Genomic DNA, 17,099 nt, shown 5'->3' with positions numbered 1-17,099 from the left:
AGCACATGCTTTGAGGCAGAAGGGGAGACACCATCTGGGCCGGGGGCTTTCCTTGTCTTTTTTCTCTGAAAGAGCCGATACACATTCTCTTCACAAATCGTGAGCGCAACTTGAGTGCTGGGAGGAGTTGTAAAAGGGGCTCCCAGAGGTGTGATGGGGGCAGACATTGGGCTGGGTTGGATGAGAGGTGTGAAGATATTGTCCTCAAACCTGCAGTAGAAGGTGTTGAGGTTGTCAGGCAGGTCTTTGTTTGCTTCAGTGGGGAGGGGTGGTCTCCTGTAGTTTGTGATATTTTGCAGGTCTTTTCACACTGATGCAGGGTCGTTATCTGAAAACCTGCTTTTCAGCTTTGTCCTCCCCTCTGTAGGCATCTTCCTTGGCATGTCGAAGTTTTTTCAGTTTGGCTGTGAACCATGGCTTGTTGTTACTGAACTTGCAGAAGGTTTTGGTTGGCACACACGTCTTCACAAAAACTGATGTAGGATGTCACAGTGTCAGTCAGCTCATCCAGGCTGTCAGTTCCAGCCTAAAAGACACTCCAATCAGTGCAGACAAAGCAGTCTTGTAGTTCCTGCTTTGCCTCACTGGTCCATCTCTTCACTGTTTTGACTACAGGCTTAACAGATTTTAGTTTCTGCCTGTATGTTGGAATAAGATGAACCAAGCAGTGATCAGAGTTCCCTAAAGCTGCCCGGGGTACAGAGCGATATGCGTCCTTAAGAACGGTGTAGCAATGATCCAGTGTGCTTTTCTCTCTTGTCGGACAGTTAATATGTTGCCTGTATTTTGGAAGTTCAAGTGTTAGTTTTGCTCTGTTAAAGTCTCCAAGGATAATAAAAAGAGAATCCGGATGAAACCTCATCTGAAACCGGATGAAACCTCATCTGAAACTGGCTTACAAGGAAGCCCACAAACAGTTTGGTGAGAAGTGAGAAGAAATTGTGTCTTTCTTGGTAGTGGTGGTCTATTGCTGCATGAGTGCTGCTTTTATTAGGGAGCTGAGGTTCATTGAGGCAAATATGTATTTCAACGTGTACTGTGGCATATTGAAGCATTCAATAATACTCTTCCTTCAGAAACTGGGCCAAACGGCAGTTTTTCAACATAATAATGACCCCAAACACACCGCAAAGATGACAACTGCCTTGCTGAGGAAGCTGAAGGTGATCGAGTGGCCAAGTATGTCTCCAGAACTGATGCCTATTGAGCACCTTTGGGGCATCCTCAAGCGAAAGGTGGAGAAGCACCATGTGTCTAACACCCAGCAGCTCCGTGATGTCATTATGGAGGAGTGGAAGAGGATCCCAGTAACAACCTGTGCAGCTCTGGTGAATTAAATACCCAGGAGGATTAAGGCAGTGTAGATAACAATGGTGCTTACACACAATATTTGACATGTTCATTTAAGGTGTACTCACTTCTGTTGTCAGTCATTTTGAATGTTGAAATGTAAGGGGTGTCTTCTCTTTTGTGAGATACATTTTTGTGAGAAAAATTTAACTCAGGTGTGATAAACCATAGTTTAACAAGAAGCAAACACCTTTTTACACGGGGCCATGTAATGTTATCTTTTAATAATACTAATGATACACACACACACACACACACACAGTGCTGATTTCTTATTTCTTTGCATGTTTGTCACACTTTAATGTTTCAGATCATCAAACTAATTTGAATATTAGTAAAAGATAACACAAGTGAACACAACATGCAGTTTTTAAATTAAGGTTTTTATAATTGAGGGAAAACAAAATCTAAAACTACATCTAAAAGTGTGACAAACATGCAAAATAATATTTTTTGTGTGTGTGTATACTGTATATACAGGTGCATCTCAATAAATAAAAATATTGTCATAGTTGTTCAGTAATTCAATACAAAGTTAAATATATAGCACACAGATACAGTACAAAAGTTTGGAAACACCCTCCTCCTTTATTTTTATTATTTACGACTAGGTCTTCTGCTATCGATTATTTTAGTAATCGGGTATTTGACGATTACTCCAACGAATAATCGAGTAATCGAATAGGAAGTACTTCTTTACTAAAGAGCAATATTTGTGAAACCATGACCGATCTCTTAATTTCCGAATGGTCTACTTTAAAGTGTGTGCATGATCATTATACCACGGTGCTCATTTTTTCTCCCTGATAATTTTGGTTTTAAGAGGTGCTCATCGTAATGGAACATTGATTCTATGCATTCAGTTGAGCTCTGCAGGTCAGACAGAGATCTAAATAATGTTGATAACTGCGGGAGAATATTGATGGACTTTGCTGCAGCAGTTGAAGTTAATGGACGCTTAACACTGTAATGTGGCGAGGTACTAATGCTATTACTGAGGCAGATTTTAAAAGAGATAAGGTAATGATCTGAAAAAGCTTCAGACTCTGGAATTATGGCTATATTTTTTGTATCTGATTTAAATGTTAGTATTAAGAGTGTGTCCACCACAGTGAGTGGGTCCTATAACCTTTTGATTCATTCCTACTGAATGGAGAATGGGCACAACTGCTGTTCTTAAGAAGTCTTCCTGATAATGGCTTTGACTCTGGATAATCACTAATTAACTAGTGCTGTTCTGAGACTATGACCTATACTACAAGAAATGAGAGCAGCACCTTCTAGCACCTAATTTACACACCTCTATAATGTTACTCTTAGTAAACTCTAAACGTCGAAGGTATATATTATTAACTTATGCTTCCTAAAAACCTGGGTGAAAATAAGTCAAACTGACGATTAATTGTAATAATTTAATGTCTTGTAAATAATAACATGAGCAATATCCAACTTTGATTAAATATACCGCATTAGCAAAAACACATGAAAGTATACTTTTTTGTATGTTTTAAACCTTTCTGTGGTAAGTTAAATGTGGAAGTCTTTCAAATTGAATTTAGCAGCCAATTTGACAGATCTGGTATTTTCTTTCCCACTATAATGACCTATGAGTATGACGGAGGTTAAGTCATGCCCCCTTTTTTCCCCACAAAGCAGTAGTATGGTTGCAGCCAAACCCCTCCAAAGCAACAAAATTATACCATCCTCAAATAGGGATTGGTTCTTATATTAACATTTGGTGTTTTATGTCCACCTTTCCCTTTGTTCATCAAAATAATATCTGTATTTCTGTCTAATATTTAAACATTTTAATTTGTGGCATTTCGCAGATGCCCTGGTCCAGAGTGACGTACAATAGTGCTTTGAGTCTAGCAATTAATCTACACTGGTATGCTAGATTACAAACTTAAGATAAATCAGACTACAACTCTTGATTTTTACAAAGCAAACTTGAAAGGTGCTAATTGAAGTGTTTGAGGAAAGAGGTAGGTCTTGAAGATAGCCAGGGACTGTTTGGACATCATGGGGAAGTTGATTCTACCACCTTGGTGCCACCTTGGTGCCAACATTTTGGTTATTCCACCTCTTATTAGATTGTTGCATAATATCTATTATATGAAAAATACTTTGATTTATATTGTGTATTCGTCTGTGTGTACCTCATTCCAGGTACAAGCGCATTTTCTCTATTGGGACGCATGGAATGACAACATACAATCCTACGACATTAGAAATTACAAACCAGGTATGAGTGCATGTGTTTGAGTCGGCAGAGGTGGAAAAATAGAAATTAATTTGTACAAGTGAAAGCTCCAGTGTGACCTGTTGCCAGTTAATATAATTAATTGCAAATTGTTTCACCAGCTGTTTCTTTTTAGTAACATTTCTGCTTTTCTTTTGTTTGACCCGTCACAACTTTTGTGATGTTCTGGCCATCTATTTTGAAATTACCATATTTTTTTCCTCAAAGTGGTACTTTTCTCAGTTAAAACATTTGATATGTTCTCTATGTTTAATTGTGAATAAAATGTGTTTAATAAAATTAGCAAGTCATTGCATTCTGTTTTAATTGACATTTAACAGATTGTCTCAATATTTTTGGAATTGGGGTTGTATTTACTGTATGAATTCATACTGTGTGATTTTTCATTTACAGTGGCCGTATGGGGATATATGTGGTATCTCACCAGTAGGAAAAGGACAGGGCACCGAATTTAACCTTACCTTTCGAAAGGGTAGCGGGAAGAAGTCTGAGACTCTCAAGTTTTCCACTGAACATCGCACAGAGCTGCTGACAGAAGCACTGGTGAGCACAAGATGGGAAAGGGGCAAGATTTAAGAAGGAAAATAAAATGAGAACTATTTGAAAACTATAACTTGCTATGCTATAATAAAAAAAAATTGTTTAAAAACGGTCCAACACTTTAATAAAACCTGAATGTGTAGTGGTAAACTATCATCTTTAAGGCAGAAATGTAGTGGGGGAAGAAATGGAGCAAACATTGAAAATGTTTGGCGAAATCTAATGATAAAACAACCACAGTAGAACTAATGGCTATGTTCAATAGTAAAATAGCATTACCACATGCACAATGCTAGGAGAACTCGAGGGATTGTGACTAAACATCTGAGACTAAACCACTTATCAGTGAGGCATTATTGGATGCGTGAGGCATTATTGGACATATTGGATTATATGTTTTTGAGAGAATAAATTTGCACTCTGAAACAATAATAAAAAAAAAAAAAAGCTTTCCTGGTCCAGTTAGTCCAGATTGACCTGTTCCAGAGTGATGTGTGCATTGGGGTAAGATGAAGGGCACACATCATGCCTATTGCCTTTTGAACAAGCCTGTTCTCCAATCCGAAATTAAGGTGCTCCATATAAACACCTCAATCTGAATAATTTGAATTGTAATCGGTTTCAGAAGGGTGAGATAAGTCTTTCTATAAACTGAACAAATACAACTTCTGCCATGTAAATGCGTTAAAGCAATTACTGACTTTGATGAGACCAATTACTTAAGGGGAACAAAATGTGCTTACTCAAATCGGTGTGCGATTTCGACAGCCTCCTCTTTACCTGCCATCCATATCAGATCTCATATTAGCCCATTCATCATTAACATGCAGAAGATATATACTAACTTTTTTTTTACTATGCTCTCGTGAACACCAAATAGATTTTCCAAAACAAGGTATTTCACACCACTTCTGAGTTTGTATGCGGCAAATGCATAATTAGGGAAATTGGATTTCCGGTGGCCTCTTATTTTGGGACGATAAATTCCTTTCTCAGTCCACACAAATGTGTGAATGACCGCCGAATCATGCAAAAGTTTTGTTTCCATTCCAGGTCACTAAATTGCAGCAATACAACTCGCTTCCACTAGTCCTTATTATGGACCTTTATCCACATCTTCTGCTTTTGGGAGGAGGGAGGGATACTATTAAGATGTTCCTTAGAGATGTACAGCCACCATAAAAGCTTCCAAAATCACACTGCTGCTTGATTAAGAGCAACACTTTATATATATATATATATATATATATATATATATATATATATATATATATATATATATATATATATATATATTTACAGTACAGACCAAAAGTTTGGACACATCTCATTCAAAGAGTTTTCTTTCTAGGTTATCTCGCCCTCGGTTACCTCGACAACCCTATTAAGTCGACGTTTTTGAAGTGGAACCGCCAAATTCTTTTTTTAAGCATTTTTTATCGGTTATGTCGAAGCTTTTTTTATGTTGCCGAATCTCGAGCACAAGGGGGGAACAATTTGCTATTTAACGTCAGTTATCTCGGTGCAGCCGCTGAAGAACTCGCGGAAGTGTCGGAAAATCAAGGCTTACAGCTGCTACAGGTGTTGTATTGTATACTGGTGAATCTCCGCTGTTAGTTAGTGCTAGTGTTCGTAGTGTTAGTAGGGGCACGGCGCGGCTTTGGGAAGAAAAGAGCAGCCGTTGAGAGAGTGCCGGTGGGAAGACACATACCGGGATAGGCATGAGCGATAACAACGACCGCCGTGAACCAACATATACCAACAATAACGGACGGTGAGAGTGTGGAAGTTTAAATAGGAGCTGGTGATGATGCTAAATGAGCACCATATGTGCGCGATTGTAGCCGGGAGCTTCAGAGAAAGCGGCCGAGAAAGCACCTGACACGCTGAAGGGGGCCGAAGGGGGCGTGGCAGGTGGATTCCTGACAGATAAACATGTACTGTATGTATTTTTATAGCATGCCTTCATCAAACAAATCACGGCAACGCTGTTGTGTAAAAATCCCTTCAAAAACACGTGCATGCACATTCTCATTTATTAACGCACATCATGTATATAAAGAAATTTCAAGCACGTTAATATATTGCCGCCATTTTGATTTTCGTTTATCTCGATCATCGGTTACCTCGATGCTTTTTGGCGACCCCCTAGGACATCGACATAACCGGGTTCCACTGTATATACATAACAAAAAAGTGTGAAACAACTGAAAATATGTCATATTGTAGGTTCTTCAAAGTAGCTACCGTTTGCTATGATTACTGCTTTGCACACTCTTGGCATTCTCTTGATGAGCTTCAAGAGGTAGTCACCTGAAATGGTTTTCACTTCACAGGTGTGCCCTGTCAGGTTTAATAAGTGTGATTTCTTGCCTTATAAATGGGGTTGGGACCATCAGTTGTGTTGTGCAGAAGTCAGGTGGATACACAGCTGATAGTCCTACTGAATAGACTGTTAGAATTTGTATTATGGCAAGAAAAAAGCAGCTAAGTACAGAAAAACGAGTGGCCATCATTACTTTAAGAAATTAAGGTCAGTCTGTCCGAAAAATTGGGAAAACTTTGAAAGTGTCCCCAAGTGCAGTCACAAAAACCATCAAGCGCTACAAAGAAACTGGCTCACATGCGGACCGCCCCAGGAAAGGAAGACCAAGAGTCACCTCTGCTGCGGAAGATAAGTTCATCCGAGTCACCAGCCTCAGAAATCGCAGGTTAACAGCAGCTTAGATTAGAGACCAGGTCAATGGCACACAGAGTTCTAGCAGCAGACACATCTCTACAACAACTGTTAAGAGGAGACTGTGTGAATCAGGCCTTCATGGTAGAATATCTGCTAGGAAACCACTGCTAAAGAAAGGCAACAAGCAGAAGAGACTTTTTTGGGCTAAAGAACACAAGGAATGGACATTAGACCAGTGGAAATCTGTGCTTTGGTCTGATGAGTCCAAATTTGAGATCTTTGGTTCCAACCACCGTGTCCTCGTGCGACGCAGAGAAGGTGAACGGATAGACTCTACATGCCTGGTTCCCACCGTAAAGGATGGAGGAGGAGGTGTGATGGTGTGGGGGTGCTTTGCTGGTGTCACTGTTGGGGATTTATTCAAAATTGAAGGCATACTGAACCAGCATGGCTACCACAGCATCTTGCAGCGGCATGCTATTCCATCCGGTTTGCGTTTAGTTGGACTATCATTTATTTTTCAACAGGACAATGACCCCAAACTCACCTCCAGGCTGTGTAAGGGCTATTTGACCAAGAAGGAGAGTGATGGGGTGCTGCGCCAGATGTCCTGGCCTCCACAGTCCCCGGACCTGAACCCAATCGAGATGGTTTGGGGTGAGCTGGACCGCAGAGTGAATGCAAAAGGGCCAACAAGTGCTAAGCATCTCTGGGAACTCCTTCAAGACTGTTGGAAGACCATTACAGGTGACTACCTCTTGAAGCTCATCAAGAGAATGCCAAGAGTGTGCAAAGCAGTAATCAAAGCAAAAGGTGCCTACTTTGAAGAACCTAGAATATGACATTTTTCAGTTGTTTCACACTTTTTTTGTTATGTATATAATTCCACATGTGTTCATTCATAGTTTTGATGCCTTCAGTGTGAATCTACAATTTTCATAGTCATAAAAATAAAGAAAACTCTTTGAATGAGAAGGTGTGTCCAAACTTTTGGTCTGTACTATATGCATGTATGTATGTATGTATATGTGTATATACACACACACACACACACACACACACACACACACACACAAATACTGTGTTAGTTCTTTTCAACAACTAGAGCATCTATGCCATGCAAACTTATTTTGTTCACAAGCTCTATTTAAAACTCGCATTTTATTTATTATACATTTTCTTCAGCTGAGAAATAATTTTTAAATCCTTAAACAACACTAACAGTGTGAGTTTAAAATCTGAATGCACTGAGCTGTGCATGTAATTTTTATGGTAATGATAACAGTATACTGCACTCTCGTCACAAGACCACAACCTTGGATCAGATTGCATGTAACATACGTATAATTGGAGAACGTTAAAGTTACTGGACTCCAAAAGCAGAAGGAATGAATTCATATGGGTGAAAATGCACCTTTCACGTGAATGTCAGCATCTTCTTTCATGCAGTATGCTCTTTTAGACAGGCTATATTTCACTCAACAGAATTTCTTCTGCTGCCTGAAATGATGGACAAAACATAGGCTAATTAACTTGGTCAGTGGTTAGCCAATTTTATTTTTCTGTAATTTGAGGAGTATAGTCTGTTGGCTGCACCAACAATGGAGCTAGCGGTTACTGGTAACATTTAATGCTGAGGGTCCAGTAAACAGGGTGTTTTTGGTGTTTTTCAGATGGATATGACTGGATGTTGGCTTGTTAAACAGTTTAGAACTGTGAAAACATTTTGTTTTTGTTTTTATTTATTCTGACAGTTAGACAGCCACACTTTCTGAAATACTTCTTTCACAGTGTCCCTGTTAAAATTATTTTTATTTCATTATCTTTAAATATCACACAGTTAGCATAAATGAAACATATTTTATGTGAGTTTCACGGTTTTTGGTAAAGTTAATCTAGCCTTAAAAATCTTGAAGTTTTTTTCAATAGTCAGCACCTTGTGGTGAGCTCTCTGTATTTGTTTTTGTTAAGTCTTCTCTTTGTTGTAGTCTGTGTGCTTCATCTGGCTGAATGTTGTTAAGGCGGTTTTTATTTTCTATGGAGAATATTCCAACCTTTTGATTTGTCCACTACTTATGGTGCTACCATCTCTCTGATCATGTAATAACGTCATATTTACGAACTTTCTGTTAAGATTAAACAATATTTCTGGGATGAAAGATGGATATCTTTAACTTCTATACATAATGAGACTGAATGAATGATTATGATTATTATTATGATCAGTGGTATCATCTTTTGATGACTATGGTCAAGCATAAGCAAGGACACACAACCTTGAACATAGTTCAGTAGCAGGTCATTTACCACTGTAACCAGCGTTGTCTCTGTGCTATGATGAAGTCTAAATCCTGGTTGATAACTTTTAATAAATGTTATTCCAATTACAATTTAGAAATAACTGAAACAATATCTTAACACTGGTTAGGATAATTTATTATTAGAGGTTTGATTGCTTCTGGAATTAGCTTTTTTTAAGAGACCTGTAGGTAAGACATCTAGTACAATTGCAAGTTGATGATACTGATGTAGACATAAGTAAAATTAATTCAGTTATTTCTAAAATTGTAATTGCTTATATGATATTCTATTGTTATTATTTATACAATTTTCTGGCTTTAAATAATTAGTCTGGATTTTTTCCCTAATATTTTAAATGTTGTCATTGAAGAATTTAAATAAATCAATGCTGCTTCCTACTGATGGTGTGTTTTCTACTGTGGTGCTCCTATTTCTATTTAATCTTGCTGCAGTATTAAATAAAACAGGATTGTTTGATATTTTCTATGATGGTAGAAATATATAAGATAAAATAAGATATAAGATCAACATATAAGCTCAACATATAAGATATATGTTGAGCTAGTAGCATTAAGAGCTTTTCTTTAAATCAGGAAGCTCTCCTTCATGCTATGCCTGAAATACAACCAAATTAGTTTGACACCAAATACTGTATGTTCTAATTTCTGAGTGGCCTGATTTAAGGTGCATATATGATCATTATACTATGGTGCTGGTTGTTTGTCATATTTTTTTTCTATGGGAGTGTTTGGCAGCACAGTTGAGTTCTTTGGTGTCAGATGGTGATTTAGTCTTTATTGTCTTACATATGATATGGAAGTGTGTGGAAATTTAGAGCTCTGTGGAATGTCACTATCTTATTATTTTGGTTGGCATCTGGTCAGGACTATTTTGATTGCTTTTTATTTGACCCCAGCATTCTGGTCAGAGAACATCTTTATCACTTAAAATGTTTTAGAGGACGAGAGATCTCAAATACATTAATAATAAACCATGGCTTTCCAGTCACTTTGTATCCTGCACTTGTGCTCTTCTTTGTGGAAATTTTATTTGTTCCATTGTAATCACTGTTTTCAGAATTAAACAATTGTTATATTCTCCAAAAGAATAGATAAATAAATTTAGGTTTAACTAACCAAAATAAAAAAAACACAACTAAAATCGTAGACAACAGAGCAGTGTGTTTCTCTGCTGATGTTAAATTCAAAGTGAAGCCCTAATTAAAATTTATTTTTTCTTCTTCAATGCAATGAAAAAGACTAATTTACTAATAGAAATTACAACAACTTTCATTGTTGGCTTAAAACTTTTACTTGCAAAATGAAAACATTTGTTACAAAAAGTAGTCGTAGTGCTTAGTAGTATTACACCTGTGTTAATTTACAGGCCACCACACACACATGGTGTAAGTTTGGTATGTTTTCTTATACTTGCCTTTTTCTATTCTGTAGAGATTCAGAACAGACTTTGCTGAGGGAAAGATAACTGGAAGAGTGAGTATTTTCCATCTTTTGTACACAAGTAAATGTTACATTCCAGTTCTGCTCTTACACAGACAAGCATTAATTTGTGTTTGACTGAGTGAATAGATTATTAGATAAATTAAGTGGCTGTAAGGTCATGTTTATGACCATAAATTATGACCATGAGATGTGAGTAATAAGGCACTGGAACCTCTGGATGTAAACATATGTTTATTACATATCTAAATAACAAGATACCACACGTTATTTCAGATGGAACATTGTCTTCTTGCTGAATGCAAATCAATCTTTTTGACAATTTAGTAGTTTTAGTTTCAAAGGCATGAAAGACAAACCTTTTATATAGATATCAGTTAGATTGTAAGATGTTTTAATATTTTACATTTGAATGTTGCCTTATCAGCGATATAACTGCTACAAGCATCATTGGAGTGACACAAGGAAGACGGTGGGGCTTGAAGTCACGCCAGGGGGAATTGACCAGATTGATCTCCAAACCAACCGGGTTATCTGTTCCTATGATTATCGTTGCATCGAAGGCTTTGCAGAAGTTTCAGACTACCAAGGGGGTTTTTGTATCCTCTATGGAGGCTTCAGCAGACTGGTAAGCATGCTTGAACGGATCACTGAAAGCCATGATGAAAAAAATAAAATAAAAAAAAAGTGGTGAATTAAGCAGGATAAATATCCTTTGTTATCAGAAAATACCCTTCTTTAATGGAACATCTTTATATTAGTTTGTATTTCTTAAAGTATTTTTTTTTATTAAACTGTTCTATAATGGTATAGATGGAAAGAGCAATGATGTAGGGGTGATTCTGAAGGAAGAGTACAGTAAGAGTGTAGTGGAGGTGAAGAGAGTTTCTGATAGGGTGATAGTGAAGCTGGAAGTTGAAGGGATGATGATAAATGTCATCAGTGCCTATGCTCCACAAGTTGGCTGTGAGATGGAGGAGAAGGAAAGATTCTGGAGTGAGTTAAATGAAGTGGTAGATGGTGTACATAGGAAAGAATGATTGGTGATTGGGGCAGACCTTAATGGGCATGTAGGTGAAGGGAACAGAGGTGATGAGCAGGTGATGGGTAGGTATGGTTTTAAGGAGAGGAATGTAGAAGGGCAGATGGTGGTAGATTTTGCTAAAAGGATGGAAATGGCAGTGGTGAATATGTATTTTAAAAAGGTGATCATAGATCATAAGGTGCACACACGTGGACTATGTTCTATGTAGGAGATGCAACCTGAAGGAGATTGGAGATTGTAAGGTGTTGGCAGGGGACAGTGTAGCTAGACAGAATCGGATTGTGGTCTGTAGGATGGTTCTGGAGGCGAAGAAGAAGAGGAGGAGCGTGAGGACTGAAAGAAGAATAAGATGGTGAAAACTGAAGGAGGAAGAGTGTAGTGAGGTTCAGGGAAGCGGTCAGACAGGAGCTCGGTGGTGGTGAAAAGGTGTTGGATAATTGGGTAACTACTGCAGGAGTGATAAGGGTGGCAGCTAGAAGAGTACTTGGTGTGACAACTGGAAATAGAAAGGAAGACAAAGAGACCTGGTGGTGGAATAAGGAAGTGCAGGAGAGCATAAAGAGAGAGAGGTTGGCAAAACAGAAGTGGGATTGTCAGAGTGATGAGAAAAGTAAGCAAGAGTACAAGGAGATGCGGCAGCAGGTAAAGAGGAATGTGGCGAAAGCCAAGGAAAAGGCATATGAGGAGCTGTATGAGAGGTTGAACACTAAGGGAGGAGAAAAGGATTTATACCGATTGGCCAGGCAGAGGGACCGGGCTGGGAAGGATGTGTTGCAAGTTAGAGCAATAAAGGATGGAAATGGAAATGTGTTGAATAGTAAGGAGAGTGTGTGGAGAAGATGGAGGGAGTATTTTGAGCAGCTAATGAATGAGGAAAATTGGAGGGAGAGAAGGTTGAATGATGTGGAGTTTATGAAGCAGGATGTGGATAGGATTAGTAAGGAGGAAGTGAGAGCAGCGATTAAGAGGATGAAGAGTGGAAAGTTGGTTGGACCAGATGACATACCTGTAGAAGCGTGGAGATGTTTAGGAGAGATGGCAGTGGAGTTTTTAACCAGATTGTTTAACAAGATACTGGAAGGTGAGAGGATGCCTGAAGAATGGAGAAGGAGTGTGCTGGTAACAATCTTTAAGCAAAAGGGAGATGTGCAGACCTGCAGTAACTACAGGGGAATTAAGTTGATCAGTCACAACATGAAGTTATGGGAAAGAGTAGTGGAAGCCAGGCTGAGAGAAGAGGTCACCATCTGTGAGGAACAGTATGGTTTCATGCCGAGGAAGAGCACCACAGATGCCTTATTTGCTTTTAAGATGTTGATGGAGAAGTATAGAGAAGGTCAGAAGGAGTTGCATTGTGTGTTTGTGGATTTAGAGAAAGTGTACGACAGAGTGCCAAGAGAGGAGTTGTGGTATTGTATGAGGAAGTCAGGTGTGTCAGAGAAGTATGTGAGGGTGGTGCAGGACATGTATGAGGACAGTGTGACAGCAGTGAAGTGTGCAGTAGGAACGACAGACTGGTTCAGGGTGAAGGTTGGACTGCATCAAGGATCGGCCCTGAGCCCTTTCCTGTTTGCAGTGGTGATGGACAGGTTGAGGGACGAGGTCAGACAGGAGTCTCCCTGGACTATGATGTTTGCGGGTGATTTGTGGTGAGAGTAGTAAGCAGGTTGAGAAGAGCCTTGAGGGGTGGAGATATGCGCTGGAGAGAAGGGGAATGAAAGTCAGTAGGAGTAAGACAGAGTACATGTGCATAAAGGGAGGGCAGTGGAGTGGTGTGGTTGCAGGGAGAAGAGGTGGAGAAGGTGGAGGAGTTCAGGTACCTGGGGATCAACAGTACAAAGTAATGGAGAGTGTGTTAGAGAAGTAAAGAAAAGAGTGCAGGCAGTGTGGAGTGGGTGGAGAATAGTGACAGGAGTGATTTGTGATAGAAGGGTATCTGCGAGAGTGAAAGGGAAAGTTTATAGGACTGTGGTGAGACCTGAGATGTTGTATGGATTAGAGACAGTGGCATTGAGTAAAAGACAGGAGGTGGAGCTGGAGGTAGCAGAACTGAAGATGTTAAGGTTTTCGTTGGGAGTGACGAGGATGGACAAGATTAGAAATGAGTTTATTAGAGGGACAGCCCATGTAGGATATTTTGGTGACAAGGTGAGGGAGGTGAGATTGAGATGGTTTGGACATGTGCAGAGGAGGGACATGAGTTGTATTGGTAAAAGAATGTTGAGGATGGAGCCACCAGGAAGGAGGAAAAGAGGAAGACCAAGGAGGAGGTTCATGGATGTGGTGAGAGAAGACATGCAGGTAATTGGTGTGAAAGAGGCAGATGTAGATGACAGGTGGTATGGAGACGGATGATCTGCAGTGGCGACCCCAAAGTTGAGCAGCCGAAAGAAGTAGTTATTTTTTTTAAAGACCATTAGTCCATCATGTTTAATTACGGTTCAACTAGTATAAACAAATATTCTTGAAACCCTATTACATATATTTCAAATTAGTAGTAATAGTACATGCTTTGCACATACTAACTCAATTAAGTAGCTTAAATAGGCTGTGTTGTAAATGTTCTAATGTTGCTTTTTTTAAGACCGGTTCCTATGTATGTTTATGTTTCTTGAATAAAATAAATAAAAATTTCTCTTTTCTTTAGCATCTCTTTGCGTCAGAGCACCGTGATGAAATCATTCGCAGTGCTATTGAGCACGCTGGAAATTTTATTGGTATAATCTTGCGTGTGAGAAAGGAGCCTATAAGCTTTGAAGGCTTTGCCACTGAGAGGCTCGGCAAGTATGGTTCAGACGAGAATATCACATCCCTTGCCGAATTTGTAGTGCAAAAGATCTCCCCACGGCATGCGGTGAGAGACACACACACACACACACACACACACACACACACACACACACACACACATATACACACACACACACACACACACACACACACACACACACACACTAAACAGGGTTCCATGGGGCATTAATATGCCATATTGGATTATGTGAAAATTAAGGCATTAAATGGCATTAGAAAGCATTACATTTTATGCTTATATGCATTAAATATTTTTGGAGATGTAAAGAAAAAATACCAATTTAATTTGAATATAGACTTTATAATTAATAACTTTAATTTGCTGTCACAAAATACGTTTATTGTTGTGTATTCGAGTCCTGCCTGTGCAAAATGCACAGGAAACCTTTTGCTCTTTAATTTCAAATGCGGTATACTGTAGAACTGATTATACAGTATAATTGTTTTACATGTACCGAACATGTACACCCATCACATTTCAGCAACAGTTTTCTATATCTTCCCAAGGGACAGTACTATAGAAATGAAACTAATATATATTTTAGAGTAGTCAATGTGAAGCTTATATAGCAGTATACTATATACTATAGATTTACTGTCCTCTGAAAATAACTCAACATACAGCTATTATTGTCAGAATAGCTGAGTGAGTACACCCTAAATGTACTTATAAGTTGTATTAAAACCCAGTTGCAAAATGAACTTACACATGGAACCAGACAAGTGTTTAAATATACATTTCAGCAAAAATAGCAATAACTAATGCACATATAGTAAAACATATAAGGTGTAAACCGTAGATTATAGAAGTGTTTGGTACACAGCTGTAAAATTTTTCCAACTGACTGGGTAGGTTTTATGAAACATTTTGACCTAAGTTGTCAACTGCTCTAACCATTCTATGCTTGAGATATTAAAATTTTTAATAAAAAAAATCACTATACTTGGCTTACATATTCTGTCAGAACCAAAAAATTTGATAAAAAAAAAAAGGATGTCAAAGCTGAATCTCAGCATTGCATCTGTGCATCACCATGTGGCAAATGTACCCAGGTTCTCTGATTATGTTATCTTAAAATATGTAACAAAATTTTCCTTATAACATTTGAAGAATTTCTGCTAAATGTACTTTTTTCTGTAATTCCCTGGATTATGATAAAATGAACAAACACAAGACGTGAAATTCAAGCTAATTCAAATTCACCACTGCTTGTTGAACGTCTGTCTAAATGGCTCTCTATCTGTCCATCTTTCTTTAGAAAAATGATTTAGCTGTTTTTTTATATTATTTTAAATTACAGTAAACCATAATATACCACTGTTATATTAATGTAGTCCCAGTTTTATTTTGCTTTGTGTTCCTAAGGAGCCTGTTAAAAGGATCCTAGCCCTCACAGAGACTTCTCTGGTGGAAAGAGACCCTGCCTCTTACAACATTGTGACCATCAAACCCTTTGAAGAGGTAAGCAATGCTGTTTGAACTGAAATATTCAATTTGATAGCAAATATAAATCAACTTCATGCAATGAAGTTATGCAAATATACTTTTGGCATGTAATAATCCAATCCTCTAGGGTTATTTTTAGTAAACCTACTCAGTAAAATACTCTTTAGTTTTTTTCTTCTTCTACATAAGCACAAAGGTTGTTGTTTTTTTCTTTCTTTTTTTTTTTATTTTTTTATTTATTTTTTTTAAATATATACCGTATTTTTCGGACTATAAGCCGCTACTTTTTTCCTACGTTTTGAACCCTGCGGCTTGAACAACGAAGCGGCTAATTTATGAATTTTTCCCAGTTTCACAAACTTCAAGCCAAAAAACTGAGCGACATAACATTAGACCAATGAAATTTCCGAACGGAAACGAAAAAACGCACCTCACCTGTTTTCTGAGCTGCACTGCATCAGGGAAAAAAATATTTATTATTTTTTTTTTTAACACATGGCGATGCCAAAAGATAAACTCTCGAGAGAAATAGTTGTGAAATTAAGGAGGAAGACAGTGAACAATGACTTACTTGGTCGGCTACTGTTTAGATACAAGCCGTTGTAGTGCATTGAGTCTGGGTGAAGGGATTGCAGAGTTGTAACTCCAGTTGCAACAGAAATCATATAAGCACAGACAGGTTTCCAAAACTCGTGCTTTTTTATTAATCTTGGCAACAGCATTAAGGGTTAGTCAAAGAAACGTAGAAATGAGCATCAGAAAAAAATTAAGGACATAATCCTCGGTCTCCACACACGCAGTAATACCGGAAAAATGCTGTGCCGGTCTTTTCCCAAAATACCACTATGCTCCTAAAGGAGGCGCAACATATTTCACTTGTTATACCGTGTGTAACATGTCTTTCGTTAAAGCCTGTGTAAAGTACATTAGTGTAGACAGGTTTATAGACAGGTGTGGCTTATTTATGTTAAAAATAAAAATATTTGTAAAATTCAGTGGGTGCGGCATATATATGGGTGTGCTTTATAGTCCGGAAATTACGGTAAAACACTGTCCATTTTCCCAAATTTCACTCCAAGGTTAATCATATAAAATGTATAATATTAACTAAGTGATATATTATGGTATACAATTCGCTAAAGAGTTTATTTCTTCTATGTATGGTAAGTTTTCGAGTACTTTTTAAAGACCTTACTAGTGGT

The 17,099-nt window shown here is 38.2% G+C and overlaps 1 protein-coding gene across 3 annotated transcripts in view; it reads left to right on the top strand.

Annotated features, from left to right (window-relative positions):
• LOC124403767 (dnaJ homolog subfamily C member 13-like) overlaps window positions 1-17,099 on the top strand; it is a 97,557-nt gene that overhangs the window by 10,013 nt on the left and 70,445 nt on the right. For all 3 annotated transcript variants that reach the window (XM_046877512.1, XM_046877511.1, XM_046877510.1), the window contains exons 3-8: window positions 3,520-3,595; window positions 4,007-4,156; window positions 10,586-10,627; window positions 11,022-11,222; window positions 14,287-14,493; window positions 15,817-15,912. In XM_046877512.1, coding sequence (XP_046733468.1) covers window positions 3,520-3,595; window positions 4,007-4,156; window positions 10,586-10,627; window positions 11,022-11,222; window positions 14,287-14,493; window positions 15,817-15,912 — 772 coding nt within the window. The remainder of the gene's footprint in view (window positions 1-3,519; window positions 3,596-4,006; window positions 4,157-10,585; window positions 10,628-11,021; window positions 11,223-14,286; window positions 14,494-15,816; window positions 15,913-17,099) is intronic.

Source organism: Silurus meridionalis, chromosome 21 (assembly GCF_014805685.1).
Source record: "Silurus meridionalis isolate SWU-2019-XX chromosome 21, ASM1480568v1, whole genome shotgun sequence".
In the NCBI taxonomy this organism is placed as follows: Eukaryota; Metazoa; Chordata; class Actinopteri; order Siluriformes; family Siluridae; genus Silurus; species Silurus meridionalis.
The sequence above is the reverse complement of the archived record's forward strand: the minus strand, read 5'-3'. Positions and strand labels throughout refer to the sequence as shown.